Source organism: Ovis aries, chromosome 19 (genome assembly GCF_016772045.2).
Source record: "Ovis aries strain OAR_USU_Benz2616 breed Rambouillet chromosome 19, ARS-UI_Ramb_v3.0, whole genome shotgun sequence".
Lineage (NCBI taxonomy): Eukaryota > Metazoa > Chordata > Mammalia > Artiodactyla > Bovidae > Ovis > Ovis aries.
This window is the reverse complement of record NC_056072.1, coordinates 13,102,087-13,123,943: the sequence shown is the minus strand read 5'-3', so window position 1 is coordinate 13,123,943 and position 21,857 is coordinate 13,102,087. Positions and strand designations below refer to the sequence as shown.

Sequence of the window (21,857 nt, the reverse complement as noted above, 5' to 3'; positions counted from 1 at the left end):
CCCTTGTGAAAATAAAACACAATGATTCAGTTACCTGTGATAATTAATAAACAAAGACATTTAAATAATGCCTTTAAGACATTGCGTGTATGGATTTGACTATAATGCAAGAAGTTACTAATCTGGGTCTTCAACACTCATTTTCCAAAAGTTTGACACACAGGACATCTTCTATCATATAAATAGTGTCATAAATGATGCTCATTTCAGGAAACAAAAATGTATTTAATTCATGACATGTCTAGAGCCATGACTCTTTGGAGCCAGAAGGGACCTTGGGGGTCTCTGCTCTAAGCCTGGGAGATAAGGGGTTTGTGGGAGATCCAGCCCCAGCAGGTAGCCTCCAAACTCCGGCCAGGAGTTCCTGGTCCTTCTTTGCATCCTGCCCTCAGGAACGTAGCACCTACATATCTAGAGGCAGATGGTTCTAGGAAGCACTTTAACCAGCCCTTTCTCCCATAACCACGGTTACCTGCCTAGTGGTGGAGGAGAGCAAATGCTCATTCCTGGGCTTGAAGGATCCCAAGGTATGGAAGGTTGACCACTGAGGTTCAATGGAACCAAGATGGCTTCAGTTAAAAATATAACCCCCTAGGAGTCCAGGTGTCTGGACTAACCCCAAGCTTTATAAGCTGGTTCTTCAGGTAGTTAAAACTCAGATGGCAGTGATCATCCTTAACTCATCCTCAGGCGTGGAACACCCAGCCAAACTGAATCATTTGTAGGGACCAGTTCTGTCTACAGCCAAGGGCTGACTCCCGTCCAGAAAAAGCCTATTTCTAAAATGGTTCCTCTGCTGCTGGACAAGACTGTGAAGCCCTAATTGCTACATGGGTTGTCATACTAAGGACACTGACCTGCCGCTGACGTCCCTGTGTTGATGGGAATATGCACATTATTCTGCTATGGACCCCATATTGCAGAATCCGCAGTAGAGGCAGGAGGGACGTGAAGTCTGGATGAGGCTCTGTCTGTGTGAGGGATGCTCTGGATCAGGCAGAGGCTGCTAGCCATCAGCTAGGCTTTTAGATTTCCCCACCGCTCAGTCACACACACTGCAGGGAGTGTTTGTGACCTGGGGGCTCCATGTGCTCTCTGGTTTGGTTACTGTCTCAGTCTGGTTTCCCCAGAAGCAGATCCCAAGACATGGCTTTGAGTGCTTGGAGTTTATTTGAGAAGGGGACCCAGGAGCAAGTGGAGGAGTGGAGAAGAGAGGGAGGGAAGGGAAGACAGCCCGCTTGAGCTGGTCCTCACTGCAGGTGCCCAGAGCAAGATCTACTGGGGAAGTCAGGCATTAGTGGGCAGCATACATCCCAGGGTCATTGCCCCAGTGGAGGCGAAGGAGCTGGAGGATCTATACTCTGTCAGTCACTGGATAGGGCTCTTTTCGGGGAGGGGAGCATGGCCTTGACTGTGCTTCTAGACCAGTGTCTAGAGTCTAGACGCTCCCAGCCTGCCTTCTGCACAGGAAGGGGCGCTCCTGCTGTGTCAGGGACCCCCACGCAGGTGGACCGTGGGCCAGTGCGCAGCAGCACGAGAAAGAGATGAGGCGAGCACTAACAGCTTCTGGAACAGTTTCTCTATCCCAGATCCACTCCCCAACCAAGCTGTGTGTGCGTCTGCATATGTGCACTGCGCAGACCAGCTGTGGTCGTATTACAAGGGAAGCCATATTTACTCTGATCCTGAAGGTGGGAGCCTGGGAGGTTCTGATGCAGTATTTCCCCATCCCATTCTTCAGAGCAAGACAAAGCACCGCATGTGGTTAGAGACCTCTGGCTTGACACAGCACGCACGGATGGGAAACAGGCACTAAGCTCTTCCTTCAGTGCTAGCACAGGGGTGTCATTTCACAGCAGTGAAGTTTCTTTTCCTTGAGGTTGTTAAAGGGGCTCTGAGGTTATTCCTGTTTGCTGGGCTCTGGCTTTGTCTTGCCCCTATGCTGTAAAATTCAGTTGTCTCAACTCTATAAGGGGGCATGGTTATACCCATTGTACAAATGAGGCCAACATGCATTTGACAGGGTCCTAGGGATAGATATAAAAACACATGGGCTTGTTGACATGCTGGGAGCAAGTTCAAGGGCCACAGGGCAGCTCCAGCCGCTGAGTGGAGAAAGGACTGGAGGGGCCACAGAGGGCAGCTAGGAGGCAGGTGTAGTGAGTAGACAAGAAAAGGCCTAGACGTAGAATCAAAGTCCAGGGTTTGAAAGCTGCATGGTTGCGTTTCACATGCTGTCTAACCCTGAAGCCTCTCTCTACACCCTTCTGATTCTAAACAACCTTCCATAGATGAACCTCTATTTCTGTTTTCCTTTAATTCTTGATGGAGAAAGATATATTAATTTTCTCTTTTGGTTTGCTATCTGTGTTTTTATATACACTGATTCGTGGTTGGTGGTGGGAAAGACTTTAACTTTGGGAAACTGAACCATTTGGGAGTTTGGATAAAAGCGACACCCCTAATTTCCTACTCAGCGAGGGCACAGGGCAAGGTGGAGGCAGGAAGGGTCAAAGTGCCCAGGACTTTCCTCTGTTTCCTATTCACATTCCGCCCAGAAGAGCCCAATACAGATGGGTGGCTGTGCCTCCAGAAGGTGAGGCTCGCAGTTGAATGGGGGCTGAATGTTCCGTACTCATCCCAGCCCAGCACCCCACTGGTACAGCGTGAGTTGGGGCCATGAGGCAGCAAAGTCAGTAGGATGTGGAGTCATCGTAAGAAATAACACACTATGCTTCAGTTGCCATCTGACTCTCAGCCCTAGCAGACAAAATGTGACTGTAATGGGGCATCGGTTCAAGCAACAGAGAGGATCAAAGCTCATAACCGTAGAGGAGGCAAGGGATTGGAGCCCACATCCCAGGGAAGGGCTGCTTGTGAAGGCCAGAATCTGCTCTCCACCCACAGAGAGGCCAGGGGAAAGACGGATACGCCATCCCCAGGCACAGGAACTGGCTGGTTTATGAGGGAGGATTCAGTGGTTATGGAGGATGGGCTGGGCATGAGTGAAAGGCAGAGTGTGAGGTGTTGGAAAGTTCAGGGGCTCAGCCACGAAGGACGGTGCAGACTGCTCTGTGGTGGTCCCTCCTGGGCTGGCCAGCCCCCTGCTTAGCACCCCAGCTTGGCTGCTGAGCAGATGAAGGGGGCTCATGGACTATATATATGGGTTACCGGCAGTCATTAGCTTAGAGAGCCTACTCTCAGAACAGGGTAAAAATGGATCCTAAGTACAAAGAATTCGAGATATTACCAGACAAGATCTAATCTGAGTTTCAGAAGCAGCAGCTTATGAAGGAAGGAGCCTGTGACTTGAGGCTCCAAGACTCACTAGCTGTGGGCCTCGAGTGAGGACCTTCACTAGTCTCAATTTCTCCCTCTGCAGCACCGGGCTGTGTCTGCCGCAAAGGTTTTACATTAAATGAACTAACACACGCAATGCACCAGACACATAGGAGACGCTGAACAAATGCTGGCTTCTCCCCTGCCACTGGAGGCAGCAGGGGTCAAGTCTAGGGTGGGCGACGGGAGGAGCTGTGGGGGGAACCCAGGCATGTCATGGAGGATGGTGGGAGAGAGGCTGGGATCCCCTTCTGCCAGAGGTAGGGTCTATTTTCTGTGGTTTTCACACCATGTCCCTTGGAACTCGGTGGCCTACTTGGGCTTGGAAGGAAGAGAGGACTGTGGGACTGAAGATCAAAGTGACTGGGGTTTTGGGGACCCCTCGGAGCAGCAGTGTTTGTATCTGATTAGAACCCTGGGGTTCCATATAAGGTTTGTTTGGGAAAGGTTCTAAGTAAGTCAAGCCCAGATCTGAAAACTACAGAGATAGTGACCTAGAAGGCAACTTTCAGTGCAAAGACTTTATACTATGACATGAAGCTTTAGCACTGGTAAAAGAGGGCTGGCTAGATGCCCTCATTCCACAGGAAACATTCCTTGGGGGGAGGGTGGTGTGAAATAACACGGCTCTTACCAGTAAGAGAGACTGTGGGTGCTACATTACAGACTCGAAAGACAGCAAGGGCTGTCTTGATGAAAGATGGGATATGAGAGGTCTTGGGAGATATCCAAGGACACGCGGGGCTGTTTTCCTGATTGAATAACTCTGCATTAATCAAGTCAAGTTTTCCTGGGCTCTCCCAAGTGCACAGGGATGGGCATTTTAGAGAGTGCTCTTTGGGTTCTCAGCAAATCTCAGCACAAATACAGAGCCTCACCCCAGCGGCAAGAGACCAGGCAGAGACTGGGCCATGTGCTGTGACTGCGCAGCCCTTACCTTCTTCAGCTCTTCCTGGACACTCTGGCTGTTGTCTTCAGAGGACAGACTTTCCTTCTGGTTCTCAGACTCAGTCTTGGGCTCGGATTCCTGATCCTCCCCAGAAGAAGTCTCCTTCTCACTCATTTTCCTTGCTAGCTCATACAGCCTGTTCCTCCGTTTCTCTTCTGTGGTGTCTGTGTCGGCCCGGGGATGCCGAGCCTCACTGCTGATGTCAATCTCTGGTAAATCACCCGGCACCTGAAGGAAAGCCAGAATCACGAGCTGAAGACCCTTTTTCTATAGCCATATTGTTCCCGATAATCTCCGGGTAAAGGTCAGTCCTTTACATCAGGCCTCCCTGATGGCTCAGCGGATAAAGAATCTGCCTGCAAGGCGGGAGACATAGGAAACGTGGGTTCAGTCCCTGAGTTGGGAAGATCCCCAGGAGAAAGAAATGACAACCCACTCCAGTATTCTTGCCTGGGAAATCCCATGAACAGAGGAGCCTTGTGGGCTCCAGTCCATGGGGTTGCAAGAGTCAGACATGATTTAGCGACTAAACCACCAAAGGTCAATGAAAATGAAGGTAAACTAAACCAGGAAAGTGAAGCTCTTGCTTGATCTGCTTTCCCTATGGATGAGCTCTTACTTTTTATTCTTACTTTCTCAAACATATGCATCTTAACACTTTGTTAAAACTTTAGGCAGAACCAATGCAATACTGTAAAGCAATTATCCTTCAATTAAAAAAAAAAAAAACTCTAGGCAGGTGAGCATCTGTAGTCAGAAAAGTGAATTCAGTGTTTTTCATTTGCAGAATACTTATCCAGTGGCTACTAGGGGCAACACTGTGCTGGTACTGAGGATGCAAGTCTGAGCAAACCTCCACCAGCTCCCAGTGGAAGAGACACTAAAACCCTGCTAAGTGCAGAGAAGCTGGGAGTTAGGGAAAGCTGGCTCGTGGAAGTGGCGTTTGAGTTGAGATTCAAAGTGCAGCAGTTACCCAGCTAAAAGGGAGAGAGGAAAGAACCGTATTCAGGACAGATCACAAAGATTTTGAGATGGTGTGAAGTTCTTGTGCACACGTAAGGAATACTATGCCACCTTCCCTTGATAGTCACACAATTACATCTCTGGCTCCTACCATCTCCTAGAGCTCCCTCCGTGAGCAGAGCCCTGACCGGGCCTGGGAAACTCCAGGAAGACATGGAAATCGTTAAGTCTCACTCTATTCTTCACCTCATGTTGGACAGACGTGTATGGAATTTTAACAAGATAACCCCCAGCATACCATCAGGGTCCACTGCACACAATATTAGCTTTTGAATTTCCTCTTTGAGTTGTTTTATCTGTTTAAAAGGCTTGGTGTTTCATGACTTTTATTCTTTATTGAAGAACTCCCCAAGAACAAAGAGAAAATGTACTAATTCTGTAAACAAAACTCCTTCCATCTTGCAATTATTATCTGGGTTCATTGGACCCTTTTATCAATCTAAGACACATGATGAGATTTTCATGATCTCATTTTACTTATCTTTGGAAATATTTTGCTGTTTTATCATCCCGGGAATTATCTTTCATCATTACTCATCAATTTTGCTTAAAAAGAGACTAGAATAACAAAAGAGAAAAATGGTATTACTTAGAAGGATGATTCAACATGGAAATAAATCATCACCATTTTGAGTCTGCTTTTAGCTCACTGTATACAGTTGGGAATTCAAAATTTTTCATAATGGCAAAGGAAAAAAACTGAGAGAACAACATTTCACAATTATTAGATGACTCATAAGATGAAGTTGGAGAGCAGCTCCACAGGCTCTAACGATGATGGAAGAAATTGGTTGTCTAAGTGAAATCTCAGACTAAGAGTCTTCAGATGACAGTGTCCTAAGTGAATTTTCTCAAACCCAAGAATCAATAAGTAAATAAAGAATCGATGAGTAAACAAAGAATCAATGCGTAAACAATGTATCTATCAGGATAAGAGAAAAGATGGTATTTTCATTCAGTTCATCATTTGACAGGAATGGCTTCATCACACAACATTTCGCAACAAGAATCTAGACCATCCTGTTCTGCTAAAAAGGTGTGGCAGATTCTTTATGAAATTCATGTATCAAATTTGCTTGATTCAGTTTATAATTGGACAAATGCTTAAGGGAGCTGTTTATATAAAGGCAATTAAAAGGAGACAGTTGAAGTGAAGTGAAGTCACTCAGTCGTGTCCGACTCTTAGCGACCTCATGGACTGTAGCCTACCAGGCTCCTCCCTCCATGGGATTCTCCAGGCAAGAGTACTGGTGTAGGTTGCCATTTCCTTCTCCAGGGGATCTTCCCGACCCAGGGATCAAACCCTGGTCTCCTGCATTCCAGGCAGACACTTTAACCTCTGAGCTGCCAGGGAAGTCCAGACAGATGATAGAAGTGGAAAAAAAAAATCACCGGACTGATAAACAGTGTCCCTTGGATGATGATTTTTTTTTCTGGCCCTGAGTAAGAATCAATGGTGAGGACTTCATGAGAGGTGGCTGATGCCCCCAGAATGCTTGAGAAGGAGGAATCCTATGGTCTTAGGACTTGGGGGGAGCTCCACGGGAAGAATGGTCTCTGAGCAGGTTCTTGAGAGATGAGGAGCATTTTAATATGTTGACATGGGATAGGCATTGTTGGTGAGGAAGCAGCAGGACGGTTAAGACCCAAGGTGCATGAAGCTGCTTGGCACAGTTAGAGGAATAAGGCTCAGAGGTGGAGAGCATGGGGAGCTTTGGGGTGTGGAGAAAACAGGCCTGGGTCAGACTGCAGAGGAGCAAGCGTCTGCCAGGTAGAGCTAGTGGTAAAGAACCCACCTGCCAGTGCAGGAGATGTAAGAGATGAGGGTTTGATCCCCGGGTTGGGAAGATCCCCTGGAGGAGGGCATGGCAACCCACTCCAGTATTCTTGCCTGGAGAATCCCATGGACAGAGGAGCCTGGCAGGCTACACTCCATGGGCTCACAGAGTTGGACACAAATGAAGCGACCTAGCACAGCACAGCAGGCGTCTAAGGAGTGAGCTTTACCTGTCAAGTATCTCCGGGCTCTTGGGTCTCCCCAGGCTGCTGGGTGGCACCAAGGGTACTCAGAAGCTGGCTCATGGAAGATCTTGGGTGTTCCTGGAAGGTGAGCACCCAGGAGCTCCCTAGAGTAGAAATGAGGTAGCTGACCAGGAGCTGCATGACAGGGTTGGAAGTGGGTGAAAGTGAGAGCCGAGGTGGGGTCTGAGGGAGAGATCCAGGGTTCTAACTGAGCACACAAGGGGCGGAGCCTTAGACACTGGCGGGATGCCCGGGCTGCGGGGGAGGGGGGGCAGTGCAGGGGATGACTTGATGAACAGGGGCCCCATCACTGAGAGATCTGCAATGACCAGGAACACTGCTCGGCTCTCAGAGGACACCAGAAGGCCCCTCACAACCCAAGATGGTGAAGGTGGAGAAAGTGGAGGGGTTGGATGACTGGTTATTTACTTTAAAAATACAGCTTTAAACAGAAAGTTGCAAGCAGCTAAGCGTCTGTTGGATTGGCTGGTTTTACGTTCCTGGCTCTTCAGAGTGGGGAGACTGATGAGGAAATTTAAGGGAAAAAGCTGCCTTTTCTTTGCACACTTATATTTAGTGTATGGAGTGCATGCGTACATGCTCAGTCGTGTCTGACGCTTTGTGACCTCATGCTCTGTAGCCCACCAGGCTCCCCCATCCCTGGGACTCTCCAGGCAAGAACACTGGAGTGGGTTGCCATTTCTTTCTCCAATGCATGAAAGTGAAAAGTGAAAGTGAAGTCGCTCAGTCGTGTCTGACTCTTCATGACCCCACAGACTGCAACCCATCAGGCTCCTCCGTCCATGGGATTTCCAGGCAAGAGTACTGGAGTAGGGTGCCATTGCCTTCTCCGCCTAATGTGGAGATTCTGGCTAAATAAGGATGATGTTATTGCTGTTCAGTTGCTAAGTTGTGTCTGACTCTTTTCGACCTCATGGACTGTAGCCAGGTTCCTTTGTCCTCCACTATCTCCCGGAGTTGGCTCAAATTTATGTTCATGGAGTTGGTGATGTTATCTAATCCTCTGCCACCCCCTTTTCCTTTTGCCATCAGTCTTCCCCTGCATCAGGGTCTTTTCCAGTGAGTTGGCTCTTCATATTAAATGGCCAAAGTACCAGAGCTTCAGCTTCAGCATCAGTCCTTCCAATAAATATTTGGGGTTGATTTCCTTTAATATTTGATCACTGGTTTGATTGCCTTGCAGTCCAAGGGAGTCTCGAGAGTCTTGTTCAGTACCACAATTCAAAAGCATCAGTTCTTCAGCACTCAGCCCTCTTTTTGGTCCAAATCTCACCTTCGTACATGACTACTGGGAAAATCATAGCTTTGACTGTATGGAACTTTGTTGGCAAAGTGATGTCTCTGCTTTTTAATATGCTGTCTAGGTTGGTCATAGCTTTTCTTCCAAGGAGCAAGCGTCTTTTAATTTTGTGGCTACAGTCACTGTCCCCAGTGATTTTGGAGCCCAAGAAAATAAAATCTGTCATTGCTTCCATATTTTCCCCTTCTATTTGCTGTGAAGTGATGGGACCAGATGCCATGATCTTAGTGTTTTGAATGTTGAGTTTCAAGCCATCTTTTCATTCTCCTCTTTCACCCTCATCAAGAGGCTCTTTAGTTCCCCTTCACTTTCTGCCATTAGATGGTATCATCTTCATATCTGAGATTATTGATATTTCTCCTGGAAATCTTGATTCCAGCTTGTGATTCATCCAGCCTGGCATTTCTCATAATGTTCTCTGCATACAAGTTAAATAAGCAGGGTGACAATATACAGCCTTGTTGTACTCCTTTCCCAATTTTGAATGAGTCAGTTGTTCTATGTCTGGTTCTAACTCTTGCTTCTTGACCTGCATACAGGCTTCTCAGGAGACAGGGAAGATGGGCTGGTACTCTCATCTCTTTAAGAATTCTCCACAGCTTGTTGTGATCCACACAGTCAAAGTGTAGTCAATGAAGCAGAAGTAGATGTTTCTCTGGAACTCTCTTGCTTTTTCTATTATCCAATGAATGTTTGCAATTTGATCTCTGTCTCTTCCAAACCCAGCTTGTTCGTCTAGAAGTTCTCGGTGCCTGTGCTAAGCCCAGCTTGAAAGATTTTGAGCATTACCTTGCTAGCATGTGAAATGAGTACAATTGTATGGTAAAATTTAAAATACCTGATGACAGAATACTCATTAAGATAGACTAGCATACCTTCTTTTCCAAGAGGTTCTCTGTGGTCTGCAAATTCTTTATACTAATCTTTAAATTTTTGTTTTTGTTTCATTGATACCCTAAAAAAAGCACATTGTGGGTTACCGGGCTAACCACCTTGCCACCGAGTGCTGCCAGGGGATTGCCATTCCTTTGATTTATGCTTCTGGTGGCGCTAACAGGTCTCTTACATTCACAGTATTTAAGTTTTAATGCAGCCATCCTCAAACCGGATACCCTCTGACAATTCTTGGGTAATCCATGAATTCCCAAGATCGAGAAACACAGAGGTGGACATAAATGGAGGCGATGGGGACGCGAGGGGTGGAGGAAGGAACTGGAGGGTTCCTGTGGCTGAGCACGGCCGTGTGGCGTGGGTGAACACTGCTCCGGGTGCTGCACTCACAGAAGCTCATTCCAGAGGCCCAGTCATTCCCTCTGTATCCCTGAGGACGCTAACATGAGTAGCCTGTCCAAGGTCACGTGGCTAGAGCGTGGCTGAGCTGAAGACGGCCTGACCCTAAAGGCCAAGCTCTTTGCATTCTTCCAGGATAAAGCTAGAAGCTCCACACTAACCCACACTCCTTGGAGGGAGACCAGATTGCAGAACCACAGAGCAGGGGAAGAACCCGAGATGCAAGGGATTTAACCTCTTGTTTCATAAGGGGAAATTATAAAGGGGTGAGGAGATCCTTTTTCTAGCGGCACTCTGGCGATGGGTACTCTCAGATTTTCTCAGTCCCCTTTCCTTCAGTCAGCCTAGTGGTCTGTCTTTATAGACCTTGGAATCCTGCCTGCCTTAGTTCAAAGCAGTTTTTCTCCACCTCAGCCTCATCACCATCATCATCCAGATTCCCCGCACGTTTTAAGGGAGGAAAGTCAATGTCTTCCAGGCTGGACAACCCCAGTCCTAGCATCACTTTCCCAGAGCTTGCCTTTCAACTGTCAGTCACTCGAGGTGGGGCGGTGGGAGCCTCTGGGTCTCCTCCCTCTTCTTCAAAGGAGCCCCGCTAAAGGATTACTCTCAGATGTCACATGTCCACACATCAGCCTTCACTGAAGATACCCGGGTGTCCTGGTGGCCCTCGTCAGCCCCTGACCTAAAAGTCAGAATTTCGGCAGCTTGCTTTTAGATATTATTTCGGTCAACTACAGAGGAAAGCCCCAACAGGCTAACTAACCCTAGAGACTCTTTACACAGCAAATGGCCGTGGTTCTACGTGCAAATTCCTTGGCATACACAGTGATCCCAAGTTCGAGAACAGCAGAAAGAGCCTGGGGCTGGCCGACTCCACCTATGTCCCGTTTCTTCTGCGGGTCTGGGAAAGCACTGTCTCTGGTGCCTTAAGGTGGAGGTTTATCCTCTCCCGATGTATTGATGTTAAGCCCAAAGTAGATTTATTCACATGCTGTACTCTGGTGAATAAGGCATTTTTAAAAATAACTGGTGTGATAAGAACAGTCATACCTACAAAAATATACGTCAAATCCTTGGTCAGCTTAAGAGGGTGGAAATGGGAAGGTAGAACCTGGAATTTTATCAGACTTAATACTGAAATACATCTGCCTGCCTCGAGGAGCACTCCTCCCCATGCAAGGGTCTGAGTTGGGCCAGTGGAGCCACACAGGGCGGCCCGGGCCTTGGGGACCAGTCTGGTGAAGGGGTTATGTGAGCTCAGCACCTGGATGTCAGCTGGAAGGCTCAATTTTAACTTTTATAGTTACAGGTCGGTTGTCCTGGTGTGATTCCCAAGCTGAGTCCTTCTTATTATAAAATTGACTTAAAAATAAACAAGAAAAATGAAAGTATTAGTCATCCAGTCGTGTCTGTCTCTGTGACCCCATGGACTGTAGCCCATCAGGCTCCTCTGTCCATGGAATTCTCCAGGCAAGAATACTGGAGTGAGTCATCATTTCCTCCTCCAGGAGAGTTTTCAGATGCAGGGATTGAACCCGAGTCTCCTGCATTACAGGCGGATTCTTTACCGTCAGAGGCACCAGGAAACCTCAATGAAATCTGGGACCCGGATCCCTCTTCCAGTGCCCAAATCCCTCTGATGGGTGGGCCATGCCCCTGGTCTGCTTTCCCTCTGGAATCTCCTGTCTGGCAGAATTAACTACGCCATTTGTTGAAATAGCAGCCATTTGCTCCCTGGAATTATGGCAATCCGTACAAAATACCCAGAAAACCATTAGCCTGGACTTCTCAGGTCAGTGTTTATATGAGGAATAGGCATGTAAGTCACAGTTATTTTCATACTGACTACATTGGCCTGTCACTTTGTGGAAACATCTTTTAGGAAGGAAGCAGCATTAACAGTGAACTTCATCTTTTTCTCTCTCTCTCTGACTCAGCATTGGAACTGGGTGTAGATTCAGTCACATGATCCTTGGATTTTGATAGCGATTCAGTACCTGGTTAGTAGTGCCAGCATGAGGGTCAGGATCTTAGAAGGGGCACGAAAGAGGCTCCTAAAGAACCATGTGCTGAACTTCAGGCCAGGGGTGGGGACAGTGGGGCTGAGGGCTGTTCCCGATCCCCGTCTTTTCATTGCCAAGGACCTGCTGCCTGCTGTGAGTGGGCTGGGTTCCAGCCCCCGCTGTATTGTTGATGCTTAGTCACTCATCACGTCTGACTCTTTGGGACCCCATAGACTGTAGCCCTCCAGGCTCCTCTGTCCATGGGATTCTCTAGGCAAGAACACTGGAGTGGGTTGCCATGCCCTCCTCCAGGGGATCTTCCCGACCCAGGGATAGAACTTGTGTCTCCTGCACTGGCAAGCAGATTTTTACCACTGAGCCACCTGGGAAGCAGTCCCCACTCTAGAGAGCGCTCAACATTTCCCTCATGGGGTGAGCACGCCTTTACTGCCACAAGGAAGTAAAGGCTTTAACTGACAGGGAGCCCCGCTATTTAATATCCACCCAAAGTAGGGCCATAATTTAACTACAGCAAAACAAAAGTCATCATTTTTGGTCCGTCCATCCTAAGTCCCTTCAGTTGTGTCCAACTCTTTGCGACCCCATGGACTGTAGCCCACCAGGCTCCTCTGTCCATGGGATTCTCCAGGCAAGAATACTGCAGTGGGTTGTCATTTCCTTAATATCCAACAGAGTCCTGGTTAAAAATGTAAAGCTTTGAGCACTTGTGTTCATGCACATTTCTCTTCCCCACTGAGGAGGAAACTTAATAATTCATCAGGGCCTGTGACACAAGAATGTTAAAGAAAAATCATTATATACAATAAATATCTCATTGCTTTCTAGACTTGTTCTCTGCAACCACCTAGTCATGGAGGCACCCAGAAATTCTCACTAACAAGGGGAATCACTTGACAGATCTTTGTCTAAGATTTTTCTTCTTTGCAGGGGGTATTTGATCATACAGTGCTCTGAACTGTTTCCAAGTTACGATCTGTACTTGCGGAGGCTGCTGTGGAGGTGGGAGTGAGAGGCATGAGGAACCGGCAGCCTTGTCTCAGAGCAGCTCTTTAAGTTTTCATGTAAAGGAAGGTTCCATGCTAACAAGCTATGAAAATCAACGGTGAAGAATTGGGGTGGAGAAGTGGGGACTCTCATCCTTTAGTCTGTGTATTGGAGGAAATTCAGATACAGTTTGAATTAGACCGAAGGGCTTGCTTGGGAGTGTTCTCTTAACACACCTCAGAGGTAGGTGGATCTGACAGGTGGCTCATTGTTCACAGGTGTGGGGGGTGCTGTCACTCCACAGCCAACATGCGTGGTCTTGCAAGATGTCTCAGAGTGCCTCTCTTTGAATTCAGAGCTGTACAGCACTCATGAACCAGGGCTCGGGGGAGGCAGCCATTCACTCCTTTACAGATCCCCCAACACGATCCAGGAGCAGCTCGGACCAGTAGAAGTCAGGTTATTCTGGCCCCTCATAGACCTGAGCTGACTGAGCTGTCCCTAGAGAGATGTACTGGCCCACACTGAGTGACACCGTGAGAAGCAGCCTCCAAAGTGTGTGTTCATTTGAAGCAGTTTATGGGGAGGGTGCTGTATTTATTCTGTGTTCTCTCCATAAGGACCCATGGGATAAATTTCTCTGGGATCTCAGCTCCAGGAGCAGCATCTTTTAAGGAATGGATTTATGATTCTAATATGACTTCCATGACTCAGAAAACTGCTCATAGTTTCCTGCAGATATAAGCTTAATTATCCAATAATGATCTGATGACAACAACGTTAGATCTTACCTCATGCTGTGTGCACGCTGTGCTTAGTTGCTAAGTTGTGTCCGACTCTTTTGCGACCCTTTGGACTATAGCCTGCCAGGCTCCTCTGGGATTTTTCAGGCAAAAACACTGGAGTGGGTTGACATGTTGTGACATTCCAACATGACACTTCCATGTTGGAATCTTCCCAACCCGGGGATCAAATGCACGTTTCTTGAGTCTCCTGCCTTGCAGGCAGACTCTTCACCACTGAGCCACCAGAGAAACACTTCTCACCTCCCATTATCCCCCAAAGTAAAGTACAGATGGACTAAAGAGCTAAATGTAAAATTCAAAACTATAAAGTATTAGAAAAAAAACAGGAAAACATTCTTGAAACCTTGGCGATTTAAAACTTTCTCAAACAAGACACAAAATTTAAAGGAAATGAAAATAACCGATAAGTTATTAGTAACAAAATGTTTTGCATGTAAAATATACTTAAAGTTAAGGTGAAAGTGATAGACAAGGGGAGAGTATTTTCAGTGTGTAACCATCAAAGAACAAAGATCTACAGTGCTTTAGAAAATAAAACTAATTTCTAAAAATCAAGAAGAAAAAGTCTGACAAAGTAATAGAAGAAACATATAAATGTGTCTTTCACAGAAGAAAAAAAATGCAAATAGCTGTAAATATAGGAAAAAATATTCAATTTCAGTAGTAACTATGTCAACTAAAAAGAAATACATTTTTTTCCTCACATAAAGTTGGCAACAATGTAACAGACTGACAACACCAAGTATTATTGACAGTATGAGAAAAATGTGCGCCACAGTGTGTGGCTCTGCAGACTGCTGGGAAGTTTGGAGAGTTTAATTTGGGGAGTACTCATTAAAATTAAAGATCCATTTCTCCCTCAAGTCAGCAAGTCTACTCCTGTACTTGTATAAAGAGGTTTGCACACTGGTGCTCTCTGCGGTAGTGTTTAAAACACCAAACACTGAAACAGTCTTGAATGTCCATCATTATAGGAACTATTGATTGTGGATTCCTCCCTGCCTTGGAACCCTGGGGAACTGGGGGGGTTGGGTGGGATGTTTGGAGCAACACTGGTAAAGCTCTTTTGTCATCAGCATGACTTACAAGTATCTGTGCCTGGTGCAAGGTGATCGGAGAAGGCAATGGCACCCCACTCCAGTCCTCTGGCCTGGAAAATCCCATGGACGGAGGAGCCTGGTGGGCTGCAGTCCATGGGGTCGCTAAGAGTCAGACACGACTGAGCGACTTCACTTTCACTTTTCACTTTCATGCATTGGAGAAGGAAATGGCAACCCACTCCAGTGTTCTTGCCTGAAGAATCCCAGGGACAGGGAAGCCTGGCGGGCTGCCGTCTATGGGGTCGCACAGAGTCGGACACGACTGAAGCGACTTAGCAGCAGCAGCAGCAGCAGCAGTGCAAGGTGATAACAAAAAGACTGACTTGGATTTGATTTATTATTGTTTTAAAATTCCCATCAGGCAATGCCCCCATATTGCTTGCATCCTGGACAAATTGCTCCCACTCCCGCACTCCCCGCTGGGGACCACTGGGATGCAGAGATCTGTGTGCTCCTACCTCTCCATCGCTTACTGTTAGGAAGAAGCGGTGGAAGAATAGAGGGAGTAGGATGCCGATTTTGCTGAAACACAGATACATTTACAGAATAATATTTCTAAATGTGCTATACATATATGATGCACAAAAACAACTGTAGCCATTTGGTGGGAGAGAGCAGGGATGTAGGGTTGTGGTCAAGGCAGACTATATCTGTGGTGGTGGTTTAGTCACTAAGCTGTGTCCCACTCTTGGAACCCCATGTGCTATAGCCCGCCACACTCCTCTGTCCATGGTATCTTCCAGGCAAGAATACTGGAGTGGGTTGCCATTTCCTTCTCCAGGGGATCCTCCCAACCCAGGGATCGAACTCAGGTCTCCTGCACTGCAGGCAGATTCTTTCCTGACTGAGCTGCCAGGGAAGCCCGCCTATATCTGTATGTTTTAATAACGTCTATGTTATTTATATATTTGCATATATACATATACTTATAAGTATGCGTGCGTACGTGCGTACTAAGTCACTTCAGTCGTGTCTGACTCTGCGACCCCATGGACTGTAGCCCGCCAGGCTCCTCTGTCCGTGGGGATTCTCCAGGCAAGAATACTGGAGTGGGTTGCCACGCCCTCCTCCAGGGACCTCCCCAACTCATGGATTGAACCTGCGTCTCGTGTGTCTCTGGCATCAGCAGGAGGGTTCTTTATCACTATGCCGTCTGGGAAGCCCTTATAAGTACACAAATAGTTAAAAAATATACATTTATATACCTTTTCTTTTTTAAGGGGCGAACTGCCTTAGTAAATTAAACAGAAGGGAGGACAGAGGAGGGCCAGGGTTTTGAAGTCCCCAGAAGTTCAATGCCATCGCCACCTAGTGGGGAGGAGAGGACACTGCCAGGGAGGCAGAGAGCGTCGGTCCTGCGTCCTTTCAGCGGGCCCTCGCCTTCTCCCTGTTGATGCCTCCTAAGACTTATCAGCAGAAGACAACTTACAAGTCACCTTAGAATAAATAGGGAACTTCAGGCACCTAGAGGTGATGGATAGGCTGCGTTTTATACCTGCATTTCAATCTCGCAGACAACCTCCAAGAATATCCCTTGAGGCAAGTCACCCAGAGTCCCTGGAAAACTGTCTCGACTTGAGCTAGATGATACTGAATCATAGTTGAACAGAATTTTATAAATTTTTCATTTATGATCATGACAAACTCACATGGCAGATTTGTAATGATCTTATTTCACAGGGGAGAAAGTGAGAGCCTGGACCAAATTTCTAAGTAATATATTAGGAGATCAGGCAGCACTGATGCTAAATTCTGTGACCTGAAGACCTCTGAGGTCACGACTACCTTAATGGGGGCCCCGGGATCAGGGACCTGGCTGACACATTTATAGAAGCTAATACATTTACTGTAGCAGATGCTGGTGATGTCCAGGGCTGTATCCCCTTGGACCTACATGAGTTGCCCACAGCTATGGGGGACAATTTCTGACCCACTGATGGTTTTCCACCTCAGATCCAATCTCTCTCTCCATCTGAGGGATTTCTCAGGCACCATTCATGCAAACCTGTGTATGACGTTTAGGCCCACCCTGGGTGGGGCCTGTCTCTACCGGTGGGAGATAGGAGACTGGGCAACTGCTGCCCATCTTCTGGAGGCAGAATTCTGAGCTGTGACCCACGTGGCTTCTCAGCAGGTCCCTGGTGGGATGGGGCCCCAGTGGCCTATGTTGTATCTTCACCGGCCTTTCTCATTTCTTGGTTTCACTCTTGGGTTTCCTGGGATTGCTTCTCTCAAAATCTACAACCAGATTTTTAACCCTAGACCTGCTTTTTGTGGAACCCCAACTGAGAATGCAAGATACGGTAGCTGGGTACTATTGGAGACGCAATGATGTTCAGAAAGTGGGTGTGGTTTCCCTAGGGGCCTAAAACACCGCGTTGGTAGTTATGTGAGTGGCAGTGATGCTGTGCCTACAGAAGACAGAGGCAGCCGGACAGACCTCTCATAGGCTCGCGGCTCCAAACGGCTCAAAAGGGCACGTGAACTTTCCAGGCTTCACCTGTGTCACTTTAGAAAACATGGCTATGGGGAGGCCTCCGTTGGCATCACAGAGTTTAATACTCAGTCCACGGTGATCCCTGTGGAAGAGATCACCATGGATGGCCAGGGAGAGGTGAGGGCAAGGTCACAGCATGATCTTAGACCCAGAGCTGGGGATGAGCGGGGTGTCTCCAGAGAATAGCAAGTTAATCTGGATGTGGGTCCACGAACTGCCTGACACTGTAAGTAAAAAAAGAGAGAGAGAGTGTGTGTGCAAAGAGGAGCGTTTTTCTAGAGAGAGACTCTGTAGCTTTAATCAGATTCTCTAAGGGGGTTCATGAGCTAAACCATGAGGGAGGAGGCACTGAGGACTCTCGAGATGGCTTATGATGGGAACCAAGAATCACAGAATGTTAGTAAACTGCACCCTCAGTTATGCAATCAAAACAACACTGACTGTGCCCTTGTTTGTGTTCTAGGAGAGAGCTCAGCTCTTTACAAACGTATCCACTCATCACAGCCATTCTCTGAAGTGGGTTGTAATATCCCCATTTGACAGATGAGGAAACTGAGACCGAAGAAGATGCCTTGTCCAAAGTCACACGGCTGGATTTGAACACAGGCAGGCTGATTCTAGATCCCATCCCCTTAACTCCATGCCAGGGGCCCTCAGACTTTAACACACAGCAGAATCACCAAGACAGCTTGGGCTCCATCCCCAGAATGTTGGATTCAGCAGCTCTGGGGCAGGGCCCAAGGATGTGCATTTCTAATAAGTTCCTAGGTGCTATGGTTGCGGCTGGTCTGTGGGCCACACTTTGCAAGCCCACTTTGAACTCTAAGCTCTCATCTCCAGAGAGGAGGGTATGCCTCCAAGAGTTGTGACCTGTGTCAGCGGCAAAACCAAGATAAGAAGTTGGGTCTGTGGATTCAGAATCCAGGACTCTCCATGCCACTCTTGCTTGGAGAGGGGCACAGCTTACTTAAAAATGAGTGGGTGCTTATGTGCACCCTGCTTTATTACCTGATGTGTGTCCAGCTCCAGAGGATGGCCACTGGGGGCAGGCAATTCCTTGCTTAGCTCCTCGGAGCCCCCCCGGGCCCTCCTCCACCTTCTGGCCCTCCGATCTGCAGCGTGGGGGGCCTCCTCAGGCTCGCTGCTGTCTGAGGTCTCCCTGCCAGCTGCCTGAAGGTTGAAGTTCACATCCAGCTCTCCCTGTAGGCGCATCTTCTCGGCTGCGGGGTTCCGGGGGGCCTTCCTCTGCAACCAGGACAGCCTGGCCCGGTGCCCAGCTTCCCGGGATGAGCCCACCGAGGAGGTCTCCGAGTCAGACCACATAGCCTCGGGGTTGGGCGAGGGCCCAGAGGAGGCAGAGGGGCCTTGCTCTGAGCCCGGAGCCTGTGCGGGCTGAGTCTGGGGTTCCCCGGGCAGAGCCCGGGGCTGCAGGCACAGCGTGCTCAAGGCCTCCCTCCAGTCAAAGTCCTCCTCGCTGTCAGAGCCCAGATCATCGTAGGCAGATGCCACGCTGGAGGCCGCCTCCAGGGCCTGAAATGTGCCGCTCTTAGGTTTGGGCAGCAGGCGGGTTGGGGGCAGAGCCCCATCCTTCAGGGCCATCCAGTTCCCATCAGGGCTCTGCAGAACTGGGGCCACAGCTGCGGGCAGGAGGGAGAGAAAAGCCAGAGAAGGACTGTCAGCACCTCAGAGCGAGGGGCCCCTCAGACAGCCCTCCTCCTCTGCGCCCCTCTTCCTAGAGCTCTTTCTGGTCTCCCCACCCAGAGTGGGCTCCTCCTTCCCTGAGTTGCTGTGACAGCCTTTCCGGTTCACTCCAGTATCCATCCTGGCTTCTGGCTGACCACGCACAGGGCTCCTCCCTGGTGACGGGGCCCTGTGGCAGGGGCTGGGTCTCAGTCATCCTGCACTGTCCCAAAGCCAGCTCGTGCGGAGGAAAGAGCAGAGGCTGGGAAGGCTGTAGGGATGCTGTGGGCTGAGTAAACCCGTCTCCAGCTCACACTGAGAAACTCAAGAGCAGGGGCTGCCCTCGGATCTTTCTTTCCCCACACTGAGCACACGTGGTGTGTATGCGGCAGGTGCTCAGTCAAGGTCTGGGAAGTGAGAATGTGTCTGGGGGGATATGAATTTGTCGAAGGCACTGTCAAGTCTGAAGACTGAAGGTGGGTTTACTCAGCGTCCCTACAGTTGACCTCAGCCGTGGACCAACAGGCTCCAGAGCCGGCCCTTTCCCTGAGGCATAAACAGAACCTCTGAAAATAGTCCAGGGACATTAACCTTCTGGGATGACCTCTGTGCCTCCTCTGTGGTACATTTCTGCTCTGCTGGGATGGAGCAGTGCCCCCAAGGAGTAATCTGCTTCCTGCGAAACAGATCAGACATCTTTGAAGACCTCTGGGGTTAGTCTGGACAGCTTAGCATGTCAAGGGCCGAGTGGTCCTCAGAAAAACCAGCTGTTTTCTACGCAAGTGCTTTCTGTTCTTTAAGTCTTCATCCTGAGAGGTGCATGGCGTTTTGAGCTGCGGGTGAAATCTTTTTTTGCGTGTGGTGTTGTTGAGCTAAATTTTGTGTTTTAATGCAATGATAAAATTACACATAGGTGCCTTAGTTTAGAGAAATTTATGCACAAAACATGTTTTGAAAACCAAGATCCTTTACAAATTTATTTGGAATGCTCATAAGCCAGCAGGAACTGTTTTGCGAAATGGACTGTCTGCTAGAAGTGCTTATGAAACCTCCTAAGTTTGTCAGTTTCTTAGTCTAAATTTTGAAATGCTCTTTCTTTGTTATTTGTTTGCTGTGGAGACACTTGTTAACATGAGTAATTGAAGAGTCCTGACGCTTGGGCCTGGGGGCCATATTAGCTGTGGTATCTTGGACGCTGAAATGAATGCTAGGTTGGATTCGTGTCCCTGGGAAAGTGAAAGTGTCTCAGTCATGTCCGACTCATTGTGACCCCATGGACTATACAGTCCATGGAATTCTCCAGGCCAGAATACTGGAGTGGGTAGCCTTTCCCTTCTCCAGGGGATCTTCCCAACCCAGGGATCGTACCCAGGTTTCCCACATTGCAGGTGGATTCTTTTCCAGCTGAGCCACCAGGTAAATCCAAGAATACTGGAGTGGGTAGCCTATCCCAACTCCAGGGGATCTTCCCGACCCAGGAATTGAACTGGGGTCTCCTGCCTTGCAGGCGGATTCTTTACCAACTGAGCTGTCTGGGAAGCCCTGGTGCTCCTGGCCTGCATATCATAAGACATCTGCTCCTAGTCCACACAGAACAGGCAGCTGAAGTGGGGCTGTGCAGCTAGGTGGGCTCTGAACCACCTGCCCCCTGCCTCACAGGTCTCAGCAAGCAAACTGCCCACATGGGAAGCATGCCCGCCTTATATACAGTGTGCTGTGTGAGAGACCTTGGTGGCCCCGCCGTCCCAGATGGGCACATCCCCACTCAGACTGATGGTAGGAGGGGCTGAGCAACCTCACGACAGCCAAGCAGCCTCCCAACAGCATTTCTGAACCCCGCAGAACAGTTACTTGTCTGGTCCAGCCTGTCCACGCTCTTCCAGCTGGGCAACGCCTCCTCCTCCCTCGGCTGCTGCTCCCTCGGCTGCCTTGATGCAGCCTCCAGCGAAGGGGTCCTTGGGGCATCTTCTCTGCTGAGTGAGAATGCAGACTGCGACCGCTGTGCAGAGAAAAGAGGGGAAGGGGTGACCTCATCAGGCACAGTTCCCAGGGGGACTGCCTTCCGATCTGTAGGCACCCCACCGCATGGAGATGACGCAGCTGATGGTAATGGCTTTTCTCATCTTGAGGTTCAGAAGCTTCACATCAGTACATCCTGCTGTGAAAGTATTAGCTGCTGTTGTGTCTGTCTACAATCCCATAGACTGTAGCCTGCCAGGCTTCTCTGTCCATGGAATTCTCCAGGCAAGAATACTGGAGTGGGTAGCCAGGTCCTTCTCAAGGGGATCTTTCTGACCCAGGGATTGAACCCAGGTCTCCTGCATTGCAGACAGATTCTTGACCGTCTCGGCCACCAGGGACGCTACATCACGCCATATAATGGCACAGATGGTTCCCCGTTTATTCCACTGCAAGTGGTCAGGCCTCCCGGAAAGCATCAGAGATGAAATCCGACAGAGCTGGTTCTTACAAGGCTCCTACCTACCCAGTCGTTCTTCCAGCTGAGATTTCTCAGGGCCAATTGTGTGTGATGAAAATAAAAGCATTTTCCCTTCGGAGACCTTCAAACCTGAGCGTCGCAGCAGTGCATGCAGAAATTTGTAGTACAGTGTAAGTGCGGTGACAGGTAAGCGAGCCAAGAGGGCCAGTCCGCAACCCCAGAGACTTTGCAACACATTCCCGTTTAGTTAAAATGAACTCTGACCTAAGGACAAGTGGTACAAATGACTGGCAAGAAACACGTTAGAACTGTATCATTTCTGTATGTTACAAACGTAACTTTGAGAATTTGTAGCTCAGATGTTCTATACAGGGAATTT

At 48.5% G+C, this 21,857-nt stretch overlaps 1 protein-coding gene across 3 annotated transcripts in view; it reads right to left on the bottom strand.

The window, feature by feature from the left end:
• MYRIP (myosin VIIA and Rab interacting protein) overlaps positions 1-21,857 on the bottom strand; it is a 218,161-nt gene that overhangs the window by 36,380 nt on the left and 159,924 nt on the right. For all 3 annotated transcript variants that reach the window (XM_027958035.2, XM_042236531.2, XM_060402094.1), the window contains exons 9-11: positions 20,890-21,037; positions 18,367-18,995; positions 4,277-4,516 (exon numbers count right to left, since the gene is read on the bottom strand). In XM_027958035.2, the coding sequence (XP_027813836.2) occupies positions 4,277-4,516; positions 18,367-18,995; positions 20,890-21,037 (1,017 nt within the window). The remainder of the gene's footprint in view (positions 1-4,276; positions 4,517-18,366; positions 18,996-20,889; positions 21,038-21,857) is intronic.